We start from the raw sequence: 18,607 nt of genomic DNA, 5'->3' as shown, positions 1-18,607 counted from the left end.
GGAGCCACCTGAGGTAAGCGCCGCCTGGAGCCTGCACCCTGAACCCCTTCGCAAGCCCCTGCCCCAGCCCTGAGCCACCTCCTGCACCCAAACTCCCTACCAGAGCTCACACCCCCTCCAACACCCCAAACCCCCTCCCGCACACTAACCCCCTGCCCCAGCCTGGAGTCCCCTCTCGCACCCAAACTCCTTCCCGGAGCCTGCACCCTTGACCCCACCCCCACAACACCCTGCCCCAGCCCTGAGCCCTCTCCTGCACCCCAAACCTCTCATCCCTGGCCCCACCCCGGAGCCCTCTTCCAAACCCCTCATTTACTGATTTTCTCTACTCTCTTTCAATTATAGTAATCTTAGGTATTTCTTGTAAATATAGTACAAAAATTTTCAGCATGCAGTTAACATGTCCCTTTAAGATTCTTAAATTAAATAATCAATAAACAAATTACACTTAATATACCTGTGTTTGGAGTAGAATTATCTGGGGCCTTATCTTGCAAACCTTTACTCATCCTTACATGAAATAATAATCCCATTGATATCAACAGAATTACTTGCATAAGGACTATTTATGTGAGTAAGGGTTTGCAGGATTGGGCCCTTGGTTTTCTGAGCCAGATGTGTTTGTAAATCATCAGTTAGGCAGATTTAGTCATAATTAGTTCTCGATGAATTCATTGCATTTAGGGAATGTCTTAGGTGAAAGATTTTTCAAACTGAAAATGACTGGATAAAACAGAGATATGGTGTCTCTCTCCAGTGATGCCAAATTATTTAAGTGCCAGGACAGTTTTCCCCATCTCTTCTTGAGGATGGACAGAGGTTTTTTTGTCTGTTTTCATGGGCCAAGGAGAAGCACATTTAAAGTTTACTGGTGGTGGGGAGGCTGCTTTGTTTAGTTTTTTAAAAAAGAGCTGGAGGGTAATTTTCAAAGGTACAAAAAGGCAGCTAGGTGTCCAACTCCCCTTAAAAGTCAATAAGAATTGAGTGCCTAGCTTCCATTTGTGTTCTTGAAAACCTTCACCCCCGATCCACCTATCTCCCTGAAATCCTCTCTTGTATATTCTTCAAGTGTTTTGTCTAACCTAGTCAGGTGATTCCTTATGTTACCCCTGTGGTTATACTAAATAACCAGCATGTTGCTCAGTCCCTTCATTTGCAGATAAAGATGGCTTGAGGATCATGTGCAATTCAGCTACAGAAGTGTATGGTCTGATCCTGAGCACCTGCTGTTCCAGATGACTTCAGTAGTAGTTATAGGTGCTTGACACCTCTCAGGATCAGGCCTGGTGTGAGGATCCCTGTTTCTGGGAGGTTTGCAGACATTGCAGGACTTACAGATTTGGGCTCTGACCTCACTGTGTTTGAAATCATGCTGGAACTTACTGTTGTTGCTAACAACATGGTTCTAGCATGATTTCCCTAACTGGTTTGGATAGGGAGCTGTTCTTGAGAACAATGTTAGCAAAACTTCATCTTGGCTAGGGGTGGATTGAGTTGAGTCTACTCCAGAAACAACAAGTGGCACCTTATAGACTAACAGATTTATTTGGTCATAAGCTTTCGTGGGTAAAAAAACACTTCTTCAGATGGTTTTTTACCCACGAAAGCTTATGCCCAAATAAATCTGTTAGTCTTTAACGTTCCACCGGACTCGTTGTTTTTGTATAGGCTAGCTACCCCCTGATACTAGTCTACTCCAGGTGTCCCTTCAGTTTCTGCCGAACTGAAGCTGTCATTTAAACAGCCCTTCTGGCTGTGAAGATAACCCTCTTAATGAGAGCTGGTGTGGTGCTGCCTGCCTAGAGCATTGCTGGAATATTGCAGGTCCTATTACAAAGGTTTCCCTTGCTCTACTGATCTTGAGACTGCATGCCTCAGAATAAGAATGTTGAGTTTAAATGCCTGGGGCAGGGTTGCTTGGACTGCAAAGAAAATTATGATTCTCTTCTTTTAAGACGGTTCCTTTGTGCATGACAAAGGTAAGGAAGCTGTGCATAAGATATTTGAATGATCTGGGAACACTTAAAGGGACACGACCAATCTAAACCACATGCTGCTGACTGAAAATGTGTGGTTTTTTTTTTATTTGCTATTGCTGAAACAGCTGACAGGAAAAAAGTTTCCCCTAGTTTCTTTACATTGTGCATTTGACAACACTTTGTGTATAGTCAGTTTCACTGCTTCCCCTTTAACACAGTTAGTCAAGCCATTACCCTGTTTGTGAGAGTATTGGGAGAGAATCATTTGAAAAACAGGAAGATGTGATTGTAAAGAAACACCACCTGGCAGGAAGCCTCAGTGTTTGAAACTGACTGAATTTCAAATTCAGCGTTCCTTCAAGAGAACAAACATATTTGTTTGTCTATTACTATTATAAATATATGTTTTCAGACATAAAAGTTTCAAAGACTTTTTGGTAGGTAGGAGTTTTGCATGTTGAGCCCTAGGTGACTCCTCTGCACTGAAGTCTAAGCCCAGAAGCAAGAAAATTCTGAGGGGCTCTTTTCCCTTGTATTATATCCATTGTTGCCTTTGTCCCATAAACTTTGCTAAGTAAATGATCTGTGCCTGTCAAAGCTGCTTCAAGCACCTGTCCACATTGCCTCATAAGACCCCTGGGCTAATCCTGCTCCTTAGCAACAGAAAATCACAAAGAACAAGAATCCTAGAGGCTTCAAAGTCCTCTACTGCCATCTTCAGCCTCAAAGATTTTAGGCATTATCTTTGCACTGCAGTTGGGAACAGGCCTCCCAGCTAGGGTTGCCAACTTTCGAATTGCAGAAAACTGAACACCCTTGTTCTGCCCTTTCCTGAGGCCACGCCAATTCCCCGTCCCTTCTCCAAGGCTCCACCGCCGCTCGCTCCATCCCCTCTTCCACTGTTGCTCACTCTCGCTCATTTTCACTGGGCTGGGTAGGGGTGTGGAAGAGGGTGAGGGCTCCAGGGTGGGTCCAGAAATGAGGGGTTTGGTGTGTGGGAGGGGGCTCTAGGCTGGGGCAGTGGGATAGGGTGTGGGAGAGGGTACAGACTCTGGGCTGGGGGTTCAGGCTCTGAAGTAGGGCCAGAAATGAGGGGTTTGGGGTAGGCTCTGGGCTCGGGCAGGGGGTTGGCGGACCGGGGGGTGAAGGCTCCAGCTGGGGGTGCAGGCTCTGGTGTGGGGCCGGGGCTGAGGGTTTCAAAGTGCGGGAGGGGGTGTGAGTTCTGGGAAGGAGTTTGGGTGTGGGAGGGGGTTCAGGGCACTGGCTCCAGGCCGCACTTACCTCTCAGAAGTGTCCAGCATTTCCCTCCAGCTCCTCTGAAGAGGCATGGCTTGTTGTGCTGCCCCCATCTGGAGGCACTGACCCCGCAGCTCCCACTGGCCATGGTTCCTGGCCAATGGGAGCTGCGGAGCTGGTGCTTGGGTTGGGAACAGTGTACAGAGCCCCTGTGGCCGCACCTCTGCCTAGGAGCTGGAGGAAAATGCTGGCTGCTTCTAGGAGCCATGCAGAGCCAGGGCAGGCAGGGAGCCTGCCTTAGCCCCGCTGACCAGAGCTGCCAGGATCCCTTTTCGACTGGGCGTTCTGGTCGAAAACCGGACGCCCGGCAACCCTACTTCCAGCCTGCCCAGGTATACAGGCATGTGCTAGTGGGGCTCGAGCTAAAAATAGCAATATCTAAATACCTTGTCAGTAGGTAAGAACAAGGTTCTCAGATCTGACGCCATTAGGAAAAAAAGAAAAGGTGTTTCCCATAAATCACCTACTTCACATACATCTTACAACATACAGAAATAGATATATTCTGACATACACACATAGGTCCGACCTGAAGAACAGCTCTGTTAGCTTGAAAGCTTGTCTCTTTCACCAACAGAAGTTGGTCCCATAGAAGATATTACTTTACCCACCTTATCTCATCCACACACACAATGCTCTACAGAAAGGGGGGTAATGGGCGCTCTGACAGACATTTAACTATAACATTGCAAATCACAGTACTAATACATATAATTACCTTTTGATTTCTGAGAGGTACCTGCTGCCTCTTTGGGGACACATTTATTCCCTCAGGGCCAAGTCCTGGTTCTGTTAAAGTCAAGGACAAAATGGCTGACTTGAGTGGGAACAGCATTTGGCCTTCTGGGTATGAGATAATTCTATTTCATACACCACCTCTGCAGGTCTGGCCTCAAGAAAAATGGCACCCTGGATGAACTTGTATTTTGGTGCCCCTGGCCCCCAGTGGGCTCCCAGGCTCCCCACCACCCCTTGCACCTCTAACACCTGCATCCCCCTCCTGGACCCACGAGGGGAAATGGAGCTGGATGAATAGAGGAGATGGCATTGCTGCCCACTTTCCCCCTTTGAACGTTACTGCTCTGTGCACCCTTGGGGTTGGGGGAGCGAAGTCAGAGCTCCCCTCCCTCCAGGTCACTTGCTCTCCCCTTACGCAGCCCAGATGGGGAGAGAGCAGCAGCTCCTGGTGCTCGCCTCACAGCACAGACTAGGTAGGGAAAGTGACCTGGAGGCATGGAGTGCTTGGTGTTGTTCCTTGATCCTCCCGCACCACAGCCCCTTGGGGGGGCATGGAGGAACGTGTGTGTGGGGGGGAGCAGTGTCTGTGTGTCACAACTCCCACCCATGTTCCTCCCACAGGAGGAAGCAGGTAGAAATCTGGATTTCCCCTCCACCCCGACCAGCTGGGAGCAGTTTCTGACTCTACATTAGCAGTGCACACCTCTGCACAGCTCCCCCCTTCACCATGGTGCCCCTGGGCAGTCGCCCAGGTGGCCCACCCCTAAGGCCGACCCTACTTCTCTGCCTGAATGTTGTTGGGTATGTACAGAATGTGATCACCACATGTCAGAATCCTCATTCAGTGTTTATTCTGTAGTGTGTATGTTATGGAATATGAAACAATATTGAAAATACTGGAGATATCCTTAGTATTGAATAAAAGCAGGCTTACCCTACCCTCATACGCAGACATGCCAATGTGATCAGTGGAGACAGTGAAGTCCAGTGCATGCTGGGACTTTTCAGCATGACTGGGAAGTGGGTACCACAGGGCTACATTGCCAGTGCAAGTAAATACCCACTGAGTCAGCATTAGCTTTTGTGGTGCCCCTGTTCACTTTCTGAAAGCCCCATGAGGGCTATTTTTAAGGAGGCAGAATAGCTGCACTGGAATTGTGCTGTCAAGGCATTAGTGAGGGCTAGGATTCACTGTGGAGACATAAGGCCTCTGGCACATATCGAGGTATTTTTGTGTCTTGTGGGCTAAACTCCTTCCCATTTCCACAAGGGAGCAAATCCTTCTACCCCACCCTTCTCAGTGAGAACCTCATCTTGGAGTTTGGAGTCTCCTCCTACGCTGGACATTCATTCTCAGACAGAAACTTGTGGCCTTAAGTCAAAGAAGACTTATCTGTACAAATAAATGACAAAAGGATCACCAAGGTATTATGGGCTCCGGACCTTTCCTATATTGTCCTGTTAAACACTGACAGTTTGATTCACTCCCAGTGAAGCCAAGGAATGAAATCTTGGTCCCACTGAAGTCAACAGTAGTTAAGCATTGACTTCAGTGGGGCGATTTCCTGCAATATGACTACTCACAGAGCAAGTTATTACTCTGCATGAGGAAGGTGGCAGAAGTTGGCCCTGATGTTGCAATCTGTTTTTCCCATTATGTACTTTAGGAATGAGAGATAGAAGCAGAATAGACTAAAAGATCTTGGTTTTCCTCTCTCACAGACTGCTGCAAGACAAACTCTACTGACTTCAGTGGAGTTGTTCCTGATTCACATCAGTCTGAAATCAGAATCAGGTCCCGAGTGCAGATTCACCTGCTTTTCTCACAAATTGCTTAGTATGACCGAGAAATCTCAAGGGAAGGGGGATATAATTACCTCAACTGAAATAAAGGAACTGTTTAGAGAGAGAAATTTGATAACTGAAGAAAAAAAAACTAAGCGATTGAACCTAAGAACAAATCATGTCATGGCCCTAGCTAAATCTAAGGAGCCTCACCTATGTAAGCAGTTTAATAGAACAGGCAGGATTAATTTATTTTGTGTTGCTCTTATTCAGGGATAATTTTTCCTAGACTATAAAATAAGCTTTTTTAAAAAACAAAACAAAAACCAACTGAGTGATTTTAAAAAATCAATACCATATTTGCTTGTGTTAGTACCCAGCAGGATAAACTGAAACTTGGTGAGGCTGTTCCAAATAAAAATGTCAACAAATATAATTTCTAGGATGTGATGGCATGATCATTGTGTCTTTGAGTATTTTCAGAATGCTTATCACATCATTTTTGAAGATCAGTTGATACTTGGGCATTTAATACAGCTCTCAACTGTATGTCCAAAACAAAATATAAAGTCTTTAATTAAAGGGACACAATGATTAAAAACTGTATATCCCAAAAAATGAATGTACATACCTGTTTTATTAACAAAACTCAGCTTGGACAGTGAACCCGAGCAGTTTCCTTTTTGTTGGTAGTTTCAGTTTCTGTTCCCCATGCACAAACACAATGCTGCAAAGTTTGGGATGCAGACACGGCAGGGAGTATTTACAGTCAACCCAATAACTTATTTCATTGAAAGAAATATATACCTCTCCCACAAATATTCCCATTGGTTATAGCTTCTGTATAGAATGTAACTTTAGAGCCTCAAGTGACTGGAAAATGGCCCTTAGAAATATTGTTTAAAGGTTCTCTCTCTAATACTGCAGAGCAAGCCCCTGTAAAAAACATTAGTTATTCTGAATTACAGTCTTGGGAGGGATTTAAAGCCTGGTCTATATTTAAAACTTATACTGAAGGAACCGGTTCTTCAGATTTTGGCAGCTCATCACTGTGCACAGGTAGAAAAAGAGGATTATTTAGGGCAAGAGAAGAGAGAGCAGCAGAAACATTAAATAAGCTGTCTCATCTCTTTAAAACACTCCTATTATAAAGGTATTGACTATGTTTAGTTAGTATCATATTGAGGGTCTAATATTAATCTCCTCTCTTGGTTAGTTAATACCAAACAATTAAAATTAGATGTTTATTTTAAAACCCTCCAGTACTAAGTAATGACAAAGTTCCAGTCATTTGGTTTGAGAGAGGAGTTCCATTACAAAGTGGGTCAATGAGAACAAACTGAGAAAACAGAGGCTGCTCTAATGAGACTGGGCTTTGAAATCCCTGGAGACTGCTCCTCTTTTATTTTATTTTTTTTCCTAAACTTGCAGTCTTTTCCAAACACTCTGCTCCTGGTGTTGGGACCTGTTTGGCCCAGCTGCCACTCACTGAAACCCCTGTGCCAGGTTGCAATGCCTGGAGCAGGGAGCCAAGCCCAGCCTCGCGGGACGGGAGTCACTGCTGCAAGGTGAGTGTGGGGCAGATTCACCTTCCAACTACCCCCTGGGCACCAGGTTTGCCTAGCCCAGGGATGGGTTAGTACGGCCCTGGACATGGCAACCCATCCAGTACCTCCTCACAACCCATTGGTGAGTCGGGACCCATTGTTTGGGAAACACTGTTGAAAGTATTCTCTTTTCCTATCCCCCTTTCCATACACATTCCCTCACATGGGGCTGGTAGACAATGGGGAATAGACATATACTTTTCATGATGGGATCACCTGTATTAATAACTACCCAGAAGCCAGAGTATGCCTGTATAGCATTGTCACAGCTGCCTAGGGGTTCATGGGTTCTACACTTTATTTTTATCCTTTAGAATTTATCAGAGAATTCTCTATTTTCTATAGAATGTTTTAAACCAAGCCACTGAATTTTACATCATGGATCTAATTTTCTGATAAGTGTTATAGCTTGGTTAAAAATGATGCAGAAAGGACATCATTCTCTGATAAATGATATATGTGGTTTAAACTAACTTTTGTAGAACGCTGGTGGTTTAACATCTGTCAGTTTTATAGCATTTTTCCATCAGGACAAAATGTGATGAAATTGCATGTGATACAATGGGTAAACTTAACTTCAACGTCTGATCCTACTAATCTTTGTTAACCTATCCAACTATACTCTCAGCCCAGCAGAAGCAGCTGTCCTATCTTGGGGCCTCTCCTTCTGCCCCTCCACCCCCACGAACATGATACAGTTCTGTGGTGACCTAGAATCCTATTTTCGACGTCTCCGACTCAAGGAATATTTCCAACATACCTCTGAACAACATACTAATCCACAGAGACCTCCCTACCAACACTACAAAAAGAAGGATTCTAGATGGACTCCTCCTGAAGGTCGAAACAGCAGACTGGACTTCTACATAGAGTGCTTCCGCCGACGTGCACGGGCTGAAATTGTGGAAAAGCAGCATCACTTGCCCCATAACCTCAGCCGTGCGGAACACAATGCCATCCACAGCCTCAGAAACAACTCTGACATCATAATCAAAAAGGCTGACAAAGGAGGTGCTGTTGTCATCATGAATAGGTCGGAATATGAACAAGAGGCTGCTCGGCAGCTCTCCAACACCACTTTCTACAAGCCATTACCCTCTGAGCCCACTGAGAGTTACCAAAAGAAACTACAGCATTTGCTCAAGAAACTCCCTGAAAAAGCACAAGATCAAATCCGCACAGACACACGCCTGGAACCCCGGCCTGGGATATTCTATCTACTACCCAAGATCCATAAACCTGGAAACCCTGGGCGCTCCATCATCTCAGGCATTGGCACCCTGACAGCAGGATTGTCTGGCTATGTAGACTCCCTCCTCAGGCCCTACGCAACCAGCACTCCCAGCTACCTTCGAGACACCACTGACTTCCTGAGGAAACTACAGTCCATCGGTGATCTTCCTGATAACACCATCCTGGCCACTATGGATGTAGAAGCCCTGTACACCAACATTCCACACAAAGATGGACTACAAGCCGTCAAGAACACTATCCCCGATAATGTCATGGCTAACCTGGTGGCTGAACTTTGTGACTTTGTCCTTCCCATAACTATTTTACATTTGGGGACAATGTATACCTTCAGATCAGCGGCACTGCTATGGGTACCCGCATGGCCCCACAGTATGCCAACACTTTTATGGCTGACTTAGAACAACGCTTCCTCAGCTCTCGTCCCCTAACGCCCCTACTCTACTTGCGCTATATTGATGACATCTTCATCATCTGGACCCATGGAAAAGAAGCCCTTGAGGAATTCCACCATGATTTCAACAATTTCCATCCCACCATCAACCTCAGCCTGGTCCAGTCCACACAAGAGATCCACTTCCTGGACACTACAGTGCTAATAAACGATGGTCACATAAACACCACCCTATACCGGAAACCTACTGACCGCTATTCCTACCTACATGCCTCCAGCTTTCACCCTGACCACACCACACGATCCATCGTCTACAGCCAAGCTCTGCGATACAACCGCATTTGCTCCAACCCCTCAGACAGAGACAAACACCTACAAGATCTCTATCAAGCATTCTTACAACTACAACACCCACCTGCTGAAGTGAAGAAACAGATTGATAGAGCCAGAAGAGTTCCCAGAAGTCACCCTCTACAGGACAGGCCTAACAAAGAAAATAACAGAACGCCACTAGCCGTCACCTTCAGCCCCCAACTAAAACCCCTCCAACGCATTATTAAGGATCTACAACCTATCCTGAAGGATGACCCAACACTCTCACAAATCTTGGGAGACAGGCCAGTCCTTGCCTACAGACAGCCCCCCAGCCTGAAGCAAATACTCACCAGCAACCACATACCACACAACAGAACCACTAACCCAGGAACCTATCCTTGCAACAAAGCCCGTTGCCAACTGTGCCCACATCTATTCAGGGGACACCATCACAGGGCCTAATAACATCAGCCACACTATCAGAGGCTCGTTCACCTGCACATCCACCAATGTGATATATGCCATCATGTGCCAGCAATGCCCCTCTGCCATGTACATTGGTCAAACTGGACAGTCTCTACGTAAAAGAATAAACGGACACAAATCAGATGTCAAGAATTATAACATTCATAAACCAGTCGGAGAACACTTCAGTTTCTCTGGTCACGCGATTACAGACATGAAAGTTGTGATATTACAACAAAAAAACTTCAAATCCAGACTCCAGCGAGAAACTGTTGAATTGGAATTCATTTGCAAATTGGATACAATTAACTTAGGCTTGAATAGAGACTGGGAGTGGCTAAGTTATTATGCAAGGTAACCTATTTCCCCTTGTTTTTTTCCTACCCCCCCCCCCCAAGACGTTCTTGTTAAACCCTGGATTTGTGCTGGAAATGGCCCACCTTGATTATCATACACATTGTAAGGAGAGTGATCACTTTAGATAAGCTATTACCAGCAGGAGAGTGGGGTGGGAGGAGGTATTTTTTCATGCTTTGTGTGTATATAAAAAGATCTTCTACACTTTCCACAGTATGCATCCGATGAAGTGAGCTGTAGCTCACGAAAGCTAATGCTCAAATAAATTGGTTAGTCTCTAAGGTGCCACAAGTACTCCTTTTCTATTTGCGAATACAGACTAACACGGCTGTTACTCTGAAACCTACAAATCTTTATTCACTTGAAGGTTCTGCTCACAGGACTATTCACGTGCAATTACTCCATGGAGACTACCATAGAAGTTTGGGCCCTAAGTTATTTTCAGCACTGACATGACACCATTAAAATAAACAGATATTAATGTTGGGTGCGTCACGTGGAATTTTAAAGATGAATGTATTACAATAGCATTCAATGAACAGCAAAAAAGTGTCTAAGAAATCAGAGACACTAAGAGGACATCAGCAAGCTAACTTATCAGAGATTAAAGAAGTCAGGTATATGTTTAACATCAGAATTAAATGAAATAAATGGTGATATTTAAATTCTTTGATGTTGCCCAGGTAAGCAATAGTACATCTGTATTTGTACATGAAGAGATATATTACAGCGCAAGATCTATGTTGGTTTCTATTAGACATGTTAGCTTATTTTAGTTAAACAATTTCCAAGTGTACATAAGTAAATAAGTTCTATAATAATAGGTATGTTTCTTTTGACCGAAAGTGTAGTTTTACTCTGAAAGTGACTCTGTGGCATTGGGGAATTCTATGTTTATTATTGCTCAGTGACTTATAGGTCAATGTGCTCTATTTACAAGTAAAAATTATGACTTTTCTGTCTGTGCCAAGCTGTGTCTGACTTTTGCAACAGTAAAAGATTTGGCAGGACAAATTCTTCCCTCAGTTACACCTGTGAAACTTGATGGAAATCTAGCTTGCTATCCCATAGCTATGTTGTCTCTATTTTACTAACAAGTGTTTTGGTTTTTTTTGTTTTTTTTTTTTTAAAAAAGGCAAAATCCTATTTTGGTCAACACAGTAAGCACTTGTGGCTCTGACTACACACAGGGAGAAGATCTGTTTGGTAGGAAGTGCTCTTTCTCCAGAGTACAACTGCACTTAGAGATTTAAAGACCTGCAGTTGGTCCTGATCAAAGCTGCCTCTTGGTTATATCAGAAATAGTTATATTAGCACAGTCAGACGACTGGAAGAAGGTGGTACTTCATCCTTAGCAATGATCATATTTCTAAAGAATGCCCCAAGAGCTGCGAGATTAATCAGTCAGCAAACAGAGTTGTCATTTTGTTCTCTATCAGGTGGAAATCCTTGATTGGAAGACAAAGCAACAGCTGTGCTTTCTGGATAAGGTAAATGATAATATTGTTAAAATGGCAGGTGACAGTTTTTAATTTTCTGTAAGTAAATGGTGTGCTTGAGAAAGGAGATGGGAAAACCCTTCCTCCTCCACTGGAGACAACAGCCTAGGCAGCGGCAGGGCAAACTTGCCCACGTCGCCTTATAAAATCCCTCAACCCTCTTCTGGAAGGACCAGAGCGCAGGGAGCGCTTCCAACTTCATTCGCATTCAGCCTCTCAGCTGAGGGGGCCTACAAGGGTGCCAGTTTAGTAACCAGTTGTGAAGTGACCCTGGAGAGATTTCACATAAGCTGCAAAACTATCCTCATGTTGTAATAACTTTGGTCATTATTAACATGGATGGATTTGCAACATGGGCTAGAGATTAAATGCTCCCTTTTCATATTACGAGTGGCTTGAGCTGTCCATATTAGAAATAGAATTTTTTGGCCATGTTTCGGAAAGTTAAAGGAATGCTATCAACTTGAAAAATCACATTTCCACCTGCACATTTTTTGTACATACTGATCATCTTCCAATACAAATGTCTTACATGAACAGTATTTTTTGTTGCCTAGGTGGAACCACGTGCCACAATTAGTGATATCAGATTGATGTTCCATAAATCATGTAAGTATAATATTTTCAAAGAAACATACTAAGGGTACAAATCACATCAGAATATCCAGTACATAAATATTTAATATAAAATTATATAGTTTGATGGAGCATGTGATATACACACACACACATTAACGCAAATAATCAGCAACTGAACACTAATGTAGCTGAGATTTAAAATAATTTTTCATTAGCTGTCATCTCCTAATTCATGCAGATCTGTGCTTTGATCTGTAACTTGTTGTTGTTGTTGTTTGTTTTTTTTATAATAAACAATAAAACAAGAAGTCATAAAAATCTCCAACCAAAAACTTCTTCTCTCATTCGGTTGCAGTCATTACAACAGTGGATAATCCAAAAGCAAATACTATGGATAATTTTATGTTTTCTAATTTGTCTTGCAGATCCCAAGTGGTATCCAGCAAGGCAGTCAATAAGACTTGATCCCAGTAAGTACCAGTTGAGTCTAGAGTAATAAGGCTATGAACATAGTGCTTGCATAGAGGGGTGCCACATCCTGCCCTCTCTGCTGGTATTATCTGCTATAAGTGGGAGTTTTGCTGAACTACTTAACATTATGAAGGACTTTACAAAAAGAAGCCCACACAAGCTGAATTCTTTGAACATTATTGCTCAGAGTCCCACAGAGGGGTCTGGTGACAGTATCCACTGTTCAGTTAACTTGGGAGTTTGCACATTGTTTTAATTTGTTTTCAACTGTTGAACACTTGTCCTTCAATGGAAGCAGCATGTAATCTATATATTACCTGCACCTAATTGCAATGAGATGGACCCCAAAGTGGTGCTCGTCTGTGAAAAGTCTGAAGGGTTATGTGCTAGTGCTGTTAATTCACATTAACTTTGTTTTATCGCAGGTAGACATTACAGTTTTCTCATGTGATAAGATAATGCAAAATGAATTAATGGGAATATAGGATCTACAGACATAGCTGGTGCCAAGTGGCTGATTCAGTTAATTTAGTCACAGGTATTTCTGGTAGAAAACTCTTGTCGCATGGCATTGGTGCACAAGGGAAAGCATAACTGGAGAAAAAATGTTAATTCTCCATATAGTTATTCAAATACAATGTAGCACCTTTTCCCCCCTGCTACTAAGCATACAGTTGTTTACACAATCCCTTTAAATGATTATGCTAGTAAAGATTAACGCACTGTTTTGGGATCAGTCCCTGCGAAAATATGTGCTTGAGCAGTTTTGTTTCCTTCCTTTCCTTACGTTATCAGGCCCCATCCAGTGGCTTATGCTGGGAAAGTGGTCACTGGGAAACAACTGGAACTATCGGGATTCCCCGAAATGCAGGCACTTGCCACCAGCCCAAAGCAGGCATGTGTCTCATAGGTCAAACCTCCGAAATGGAAAGATGTCAGCTAAACAAAAGAGCGTGAAAAAGAGTTGAATATAAATTGCATTCTACTATGCAGAGAGGGAGAGATCCTGGTCTGCTCCATACCTCCTGCCTAGGACCAAAACCCTGTGGAACGACCACATATCCGTTGGACTGAAGTGGAAGGCCACAAAGAGATTACATAGGGGCACACTTCAGCCTCTTGCATGGATGAGGAATGAGAAGGGGACTGGTTAGTGGGTCCATGATCTATGTAAATTCTCTCTCCCTACAGAGAGAGCAGTGACACACCCCCAGTAGTGTCTACCCGTTTTCTGCAATGGAATATGCTACTGCAAAGCAGGGGATGAGGATTCAATTGATGGTGTGTTGGTTTCAGTGGTTTTCCGTGGGTGCATAGCAAATTCACTCCTATATTTTTTCCTATTGTTTTGTATGCAAATATAGGGAAACAGAAGCACACTGCATATGTTTTATCAAATGGCACCCTCTTACCTAAGACTCTGGTAAAAGCATGTGTCAGGCCAAAGAATCCCACAGATTGGTCTAAACAGACTAAAGGGTTTCTTTAGGGTTAATATGGTACCAGAGTTTACTTTAATTTCACTGTGATGTGTATAACTACTTCTTCTTCTCAGAAGGAAAATCCTTGAGAGATGAGGAAATCCTGCAGCATCTCCCAGTTGGCACAACCGCTACACTATATTTTAAAGATTTAGGGCCACAAATAGGATGGACTATGGTGAGCTATGCTGCAAGCCTGAGACATTTTAATTAATGCTTCTCCTTAATTAATTCTTGCATCACTTTCTCTCTGCATTTATTTAGAATGTCCATGCGCTGCCTGGTCTGACAGCAGATATAGACAGTGGAGCTTCATTTTCAGTGACTCTAATCTTAAGAAGCATTTAACCAGAGAACCCAATAAAAGTACATCATGAAATCCTGACAATGCACCCCATGGAAAAGCAGCAGTGATCGCCTTGCAACATGGTAGCCTGGCACCCAGGAACTAAGTGACTATGTAACTTCTGTTCCTTGGGCTGTCCGAGATCAGGCTCATCCTGTTGTCCTGGCGATCAATCCTGCAAAGACATATGAGTGACTTTACTCATGTCAGTCAATTTCATTGACTTCGATGGGTCTACTCATGAGACTAAAGTTACTCACATGCATGTTTACAGTTCAGGTCCTGGGACACTAATGACAGCTGGTCATTTCAGTGGCAGCATGAATTCAGTTTCATTTTGGTGAATAGTTTTGGCTGAATAAACACTGAAAACAAACATTTTGAAACTCAAAGTTTGCTTTGAAACTATCAAAAGGAACCATTTCAACATTGTGTTTTGAATCAACATTTCATTTAGAAACCAAGTGTCGCTTCAAATAGACCTTCACACTCTTTCATTTGACCCAAACAAATTTTTTTTTCTTTTTAGTTTTTCACTTTGTCAAGAAAGAACATCACAAAAAATCATTTCTGGTTTGAAACTACCCGAATATTTTTTTGGTTCAGCCACCAAACTGAAAAATCAGTTATTCATTCAGCTCTAACATTAACAGAAATTGAAAACATCAAACGTTTTCTGCCCTCTTAATTCAGAGAAAAGTTCCATTGTGGCAGCATTAGCCTGTAGCATTGACTAGGTGGTAAAATAAATGGTGGCTCTGAAATGAGGTGGGCAACTGTCCCTGCACAAAGCTTTCTGTGATTCCACAACACACATATTGTCCTTTAGTTTTAATTTAAATGTCACAGCATGAAGGTAAAGTTAGACAGCAATTTGAAAACATATTTTTAGTTAAAATAATTAATATAATCTTATTAATGACAAATAGCAAAGACAAAAGTAATAAACCCCCCTATAATTTTAAATCACTTTTCGTTGAGTATAAATCTTCAGATTATCACACTGGAGCCTATGTTAGAAAAAGACGACTACCAAGTAATCCTAAATGCAGTAAGATGATCAGAACAAATAATTACAATATGAGCAGGTTATCAGATCAAGATACTTTCATATCAATGTACAGTGAAATACCACAGCATATCAAAACATGATAATGTAAATTAAAGCATAGACCCTACCAAATGATTGTCCTGTGAAACATCTAGACCCTCCCTCACCCTGCCCTCGTTCATCTTATTCAGACATAACCTAAGACAAACTTTAGCTTCAGCAAGTTTAAAGAAAAAATGTCTTCCCATCTACAGTCAATTTAACCTTTGCCAGGAAGACTGCTGATGCAATTACATCATATAATATCACTAATACCTCAACACATTTTCTGGACATATGAGTAGCTCTAACTATATCAGAAAAAAGTGATTTTTTTGTTACATAAGTACAGTACATTTCCCTTATTTCTCCATAATTCAGACATGAACCTACTTTAATTAGTTACGGAAGCAAAAGTAATTATAAAAATTGAGGTCGAGTTAAAGTGATGCTCGTATGAAGTATTTCTATTTTAAACAAAATTGACTCATTAGAAACTAGTTTCTTACCCCCCACCTTTTTTTTTGGAGAAATTCTTTACCAGCATTCTTTTTAACCTACAGTCAAAAAGTAGTTTTATAGGATACCAAGATGAAAAATAAAGGCTAACGTTATATAAATATAATTTGCATGCACATTTATCACAACTGTATGTGCTCCCATGTTAATTGCAAATAACTTGTCACCTGTGCATGTAAATATTTAAGTTGGATGTCATTACTACAAATGCAAGTGCACATTATATGTATGCATTTCTAACAATCTCAGTCTATAATTCCAAATGTTGTCATGCCAAAAAAACCCACAAACACACACCTCCATTCTGGATTGGTGGAGGAATTTACTAATCACAAAACGAAAACAAAGCACTGCCACTGATCTGCTCTGTCTAATTATTCTTTCTCTCTCTCTTTTTTTTTTTTTTTTTTTTTGGGCAGGTATTTTTGACAGAATATGCAGGTCCATTGTTCATCTATTTTCTGTTTTATTTCCGCATGCCTTTTGTCTATGGGCTGGATGACAAGATGACATCAAGCTCACATCCAGTGGTTAAGTAAGTTCTGTTATGAGCCTCAAGCAATATTTTTGTAAGCATCATATTTTTATTCCAAATTTCTTGCCACACTTGTTTCTGTAGCATTCTTAAATGCTTTTGTCTTGCTATTTCTAGCTTGGCATGTATCTGCCATTCTTTCCACTACATCAAAAGGTTGATTGAAACAATATTTGTTCATCGGTTCTCCCATGGGACTATGCCACTGAGGAATATTATTAAGGTAAATTGTGACAAATCTACCCACAGCCCTCTAGTAAATACAATCTGGCCACTCTCTGCACTGCTTCATTAGCACAGTGTTTTGGTGTGGCTTTTGTGGTAATGCACAACAGCTCTGATTATGTAAAGCTGTAATTCTTTTACAAGATCTCACAATAACCTTCCCATTGTAACCTACATGCCACCCTGCCATTATAATTCCTGTCACAGTTTTCCCATTGCTCTTTCAAGATTTAATACCTTCAGTATTCATTCCCTTTTTCGCCCGCTAGGCGCTAGTTCTCTTGGGTGTGAGGATTTCAGAAGCAGTGTTATATTTTAAGGGGGCACAGTCTAGTAGTACATAGCTAGAGGTTTTCAAAATATTTTTAATCTGTTTTTTGTAATAGTATCATAGAATCATGTCTCTCCTTGACAGTTATAAATTTGGCTTTGCTTCTTGTGTAGCATAAAGCACCATGGCTGTTCTACATTTCCTTCCTGTCTTGAGCACACTTTAGCAACAACTCTGTTCTGGGAGCAGGGGCTCACCTGTGCTCCCTCCGTTGGCTGCCTGTCTGCCTGCATAGTGGTATGAGAGACTGCATGGATATGCAGTAACTACAGACATTTTTTTAAAAAAAGAGGCAGCAGAATACTATATTTTAAAATAATGTTATATAGAATCTGGAAGATAGCAGATTATGTCGTATCCCAATAGCCCGGTTTTACGATATTTAATATTTTGTGTTTAGACTATTCCTTTAAAATACATCTGCATTTTAAGGGATTGGTAGTCTGACCTGGGAACAAGAAGACTCTAGTTTCATTTTAACACCCTACCAATAGTCCTATCTTTGTTATTACCTTATTGATCATCTGACTCCCTGCAGCTGATTAGCATTAGCTTTGTGCTTCCTAAATAGGAAAAGGGTCCTAAATATTTGGCTAGTAGCATGAGCTGGGCACTGGTAGTCACAGTGAATTTTTTTTGCACAGATTTATTTTCATTGCTTTCCTAAGCAGAGATGTGTACAGGTTTCTATCAGGCTAGCAGCTCACTTAGAAATGTCTACTCTGGACAAGTGGTAGCTATTTTACATTAACAACATTAGATGTGCGAAAGCAGGACAATTGTACCTTTAAAGTGAATTCAAACAGTGCATTAAATCATCACTTGTCACTGGTGTCTGACACCCCTATTGCACCACTCCAGTCCAAACAAAATACAGCTGCTAAAATCCTTATCTTTGCCAGTCATTCTGATCAGGGCCTTTGAATCACTTCCCCTTCTCCACCACATCAAGTTCACAATACTTGTCTTCATCCTCAATTTCATACATAACCATGTGTCTCCCTACTTATCTGCACTTGGGCCTGATTCACCTCGCACTTGCTCTGGTGTAATTCTGTTGATTTTAATGGAGTTATTTGTGATGAAAAAATTAATATCAGGTTGACCCTTAATGAATTTTTTTCAAATTTATCAGCACACCAAAAAATTTTTATAAAAAGTTTCTGGTCAAATTAAACATTTCATTTGAGGGTGTTTTTTTTTAAATTAAAATAAAATTTAAATTTCAGAATGAAAAGTCATTTTTAATTGAAAGATTTTGAAAATGTCAAAATCCAACGTTTCTAATTTTTTAAAATATATTTAAAAAATATTTTTGAGTGAAACAATTCAGAAAGTTCAACA

The 18,607-nt window shown here is 41.9% G+C and overlaps 1 protein-coding gene across 1 annotated transcript in view; it reads left to right on the top strand.

Moving 5' to 3' along the window:
- The window catches only part of LOC141992349 (very-long-chain enoyl-CoA reductase-like), a 37,871-nt gene that overhangs the window by 7,150 nt on the left and 12,114 nt on the right, over positions 1 to 18,607 (top strand). Inside the window, exons 2-7 of the mRNA XM_074961299.1 lie at positions 11,627 to 11,677; positions 12,244 to 12,295; positions 12,691 to 12,735; positions 14,292 to 14,395; positions 16,592 to 16,707; positions 16,825 to 16,930. Of these exons, the coding sequence (XP_074817400.1) occupies positions 11,627 to 11,677; positions 12,244 to 12,295; positions 12,691 to 12,735; positions 14,292 to 14,395; positions 16,592 to 16,707; positions 16,825 to 16,930 (474 nt within the window). The remainder of the gene's footprint in view (positions 1 to 11,626; positions 11,678 to 12,243; positions 12,296 to 12,690; positions 12,736 to 14,291; positions 14,396 to 16,591; positions 16,708 to 16,824; positions 16,931 to 18,607) is intronic.

The sequence above is a fragment of the Natator depressus genome, chromosome 8, assembly GCF_965152275.1.
Source record: "Natator depressus isolate rNatDep1 chromosome 8, rNatDep2.hap1, whole genome shotgun sequence".
NCBI classification, from domain to species: domain Eukaryota; kingdom Metazoa; phylum Chordata; order Testudines; family Cheloniidae; genus Natator; species Natator depressus.
Note: the sequence above shows the minus strand (reverse complement) of the source record. Positions and strands in the feature narration are given on the sequence as shown.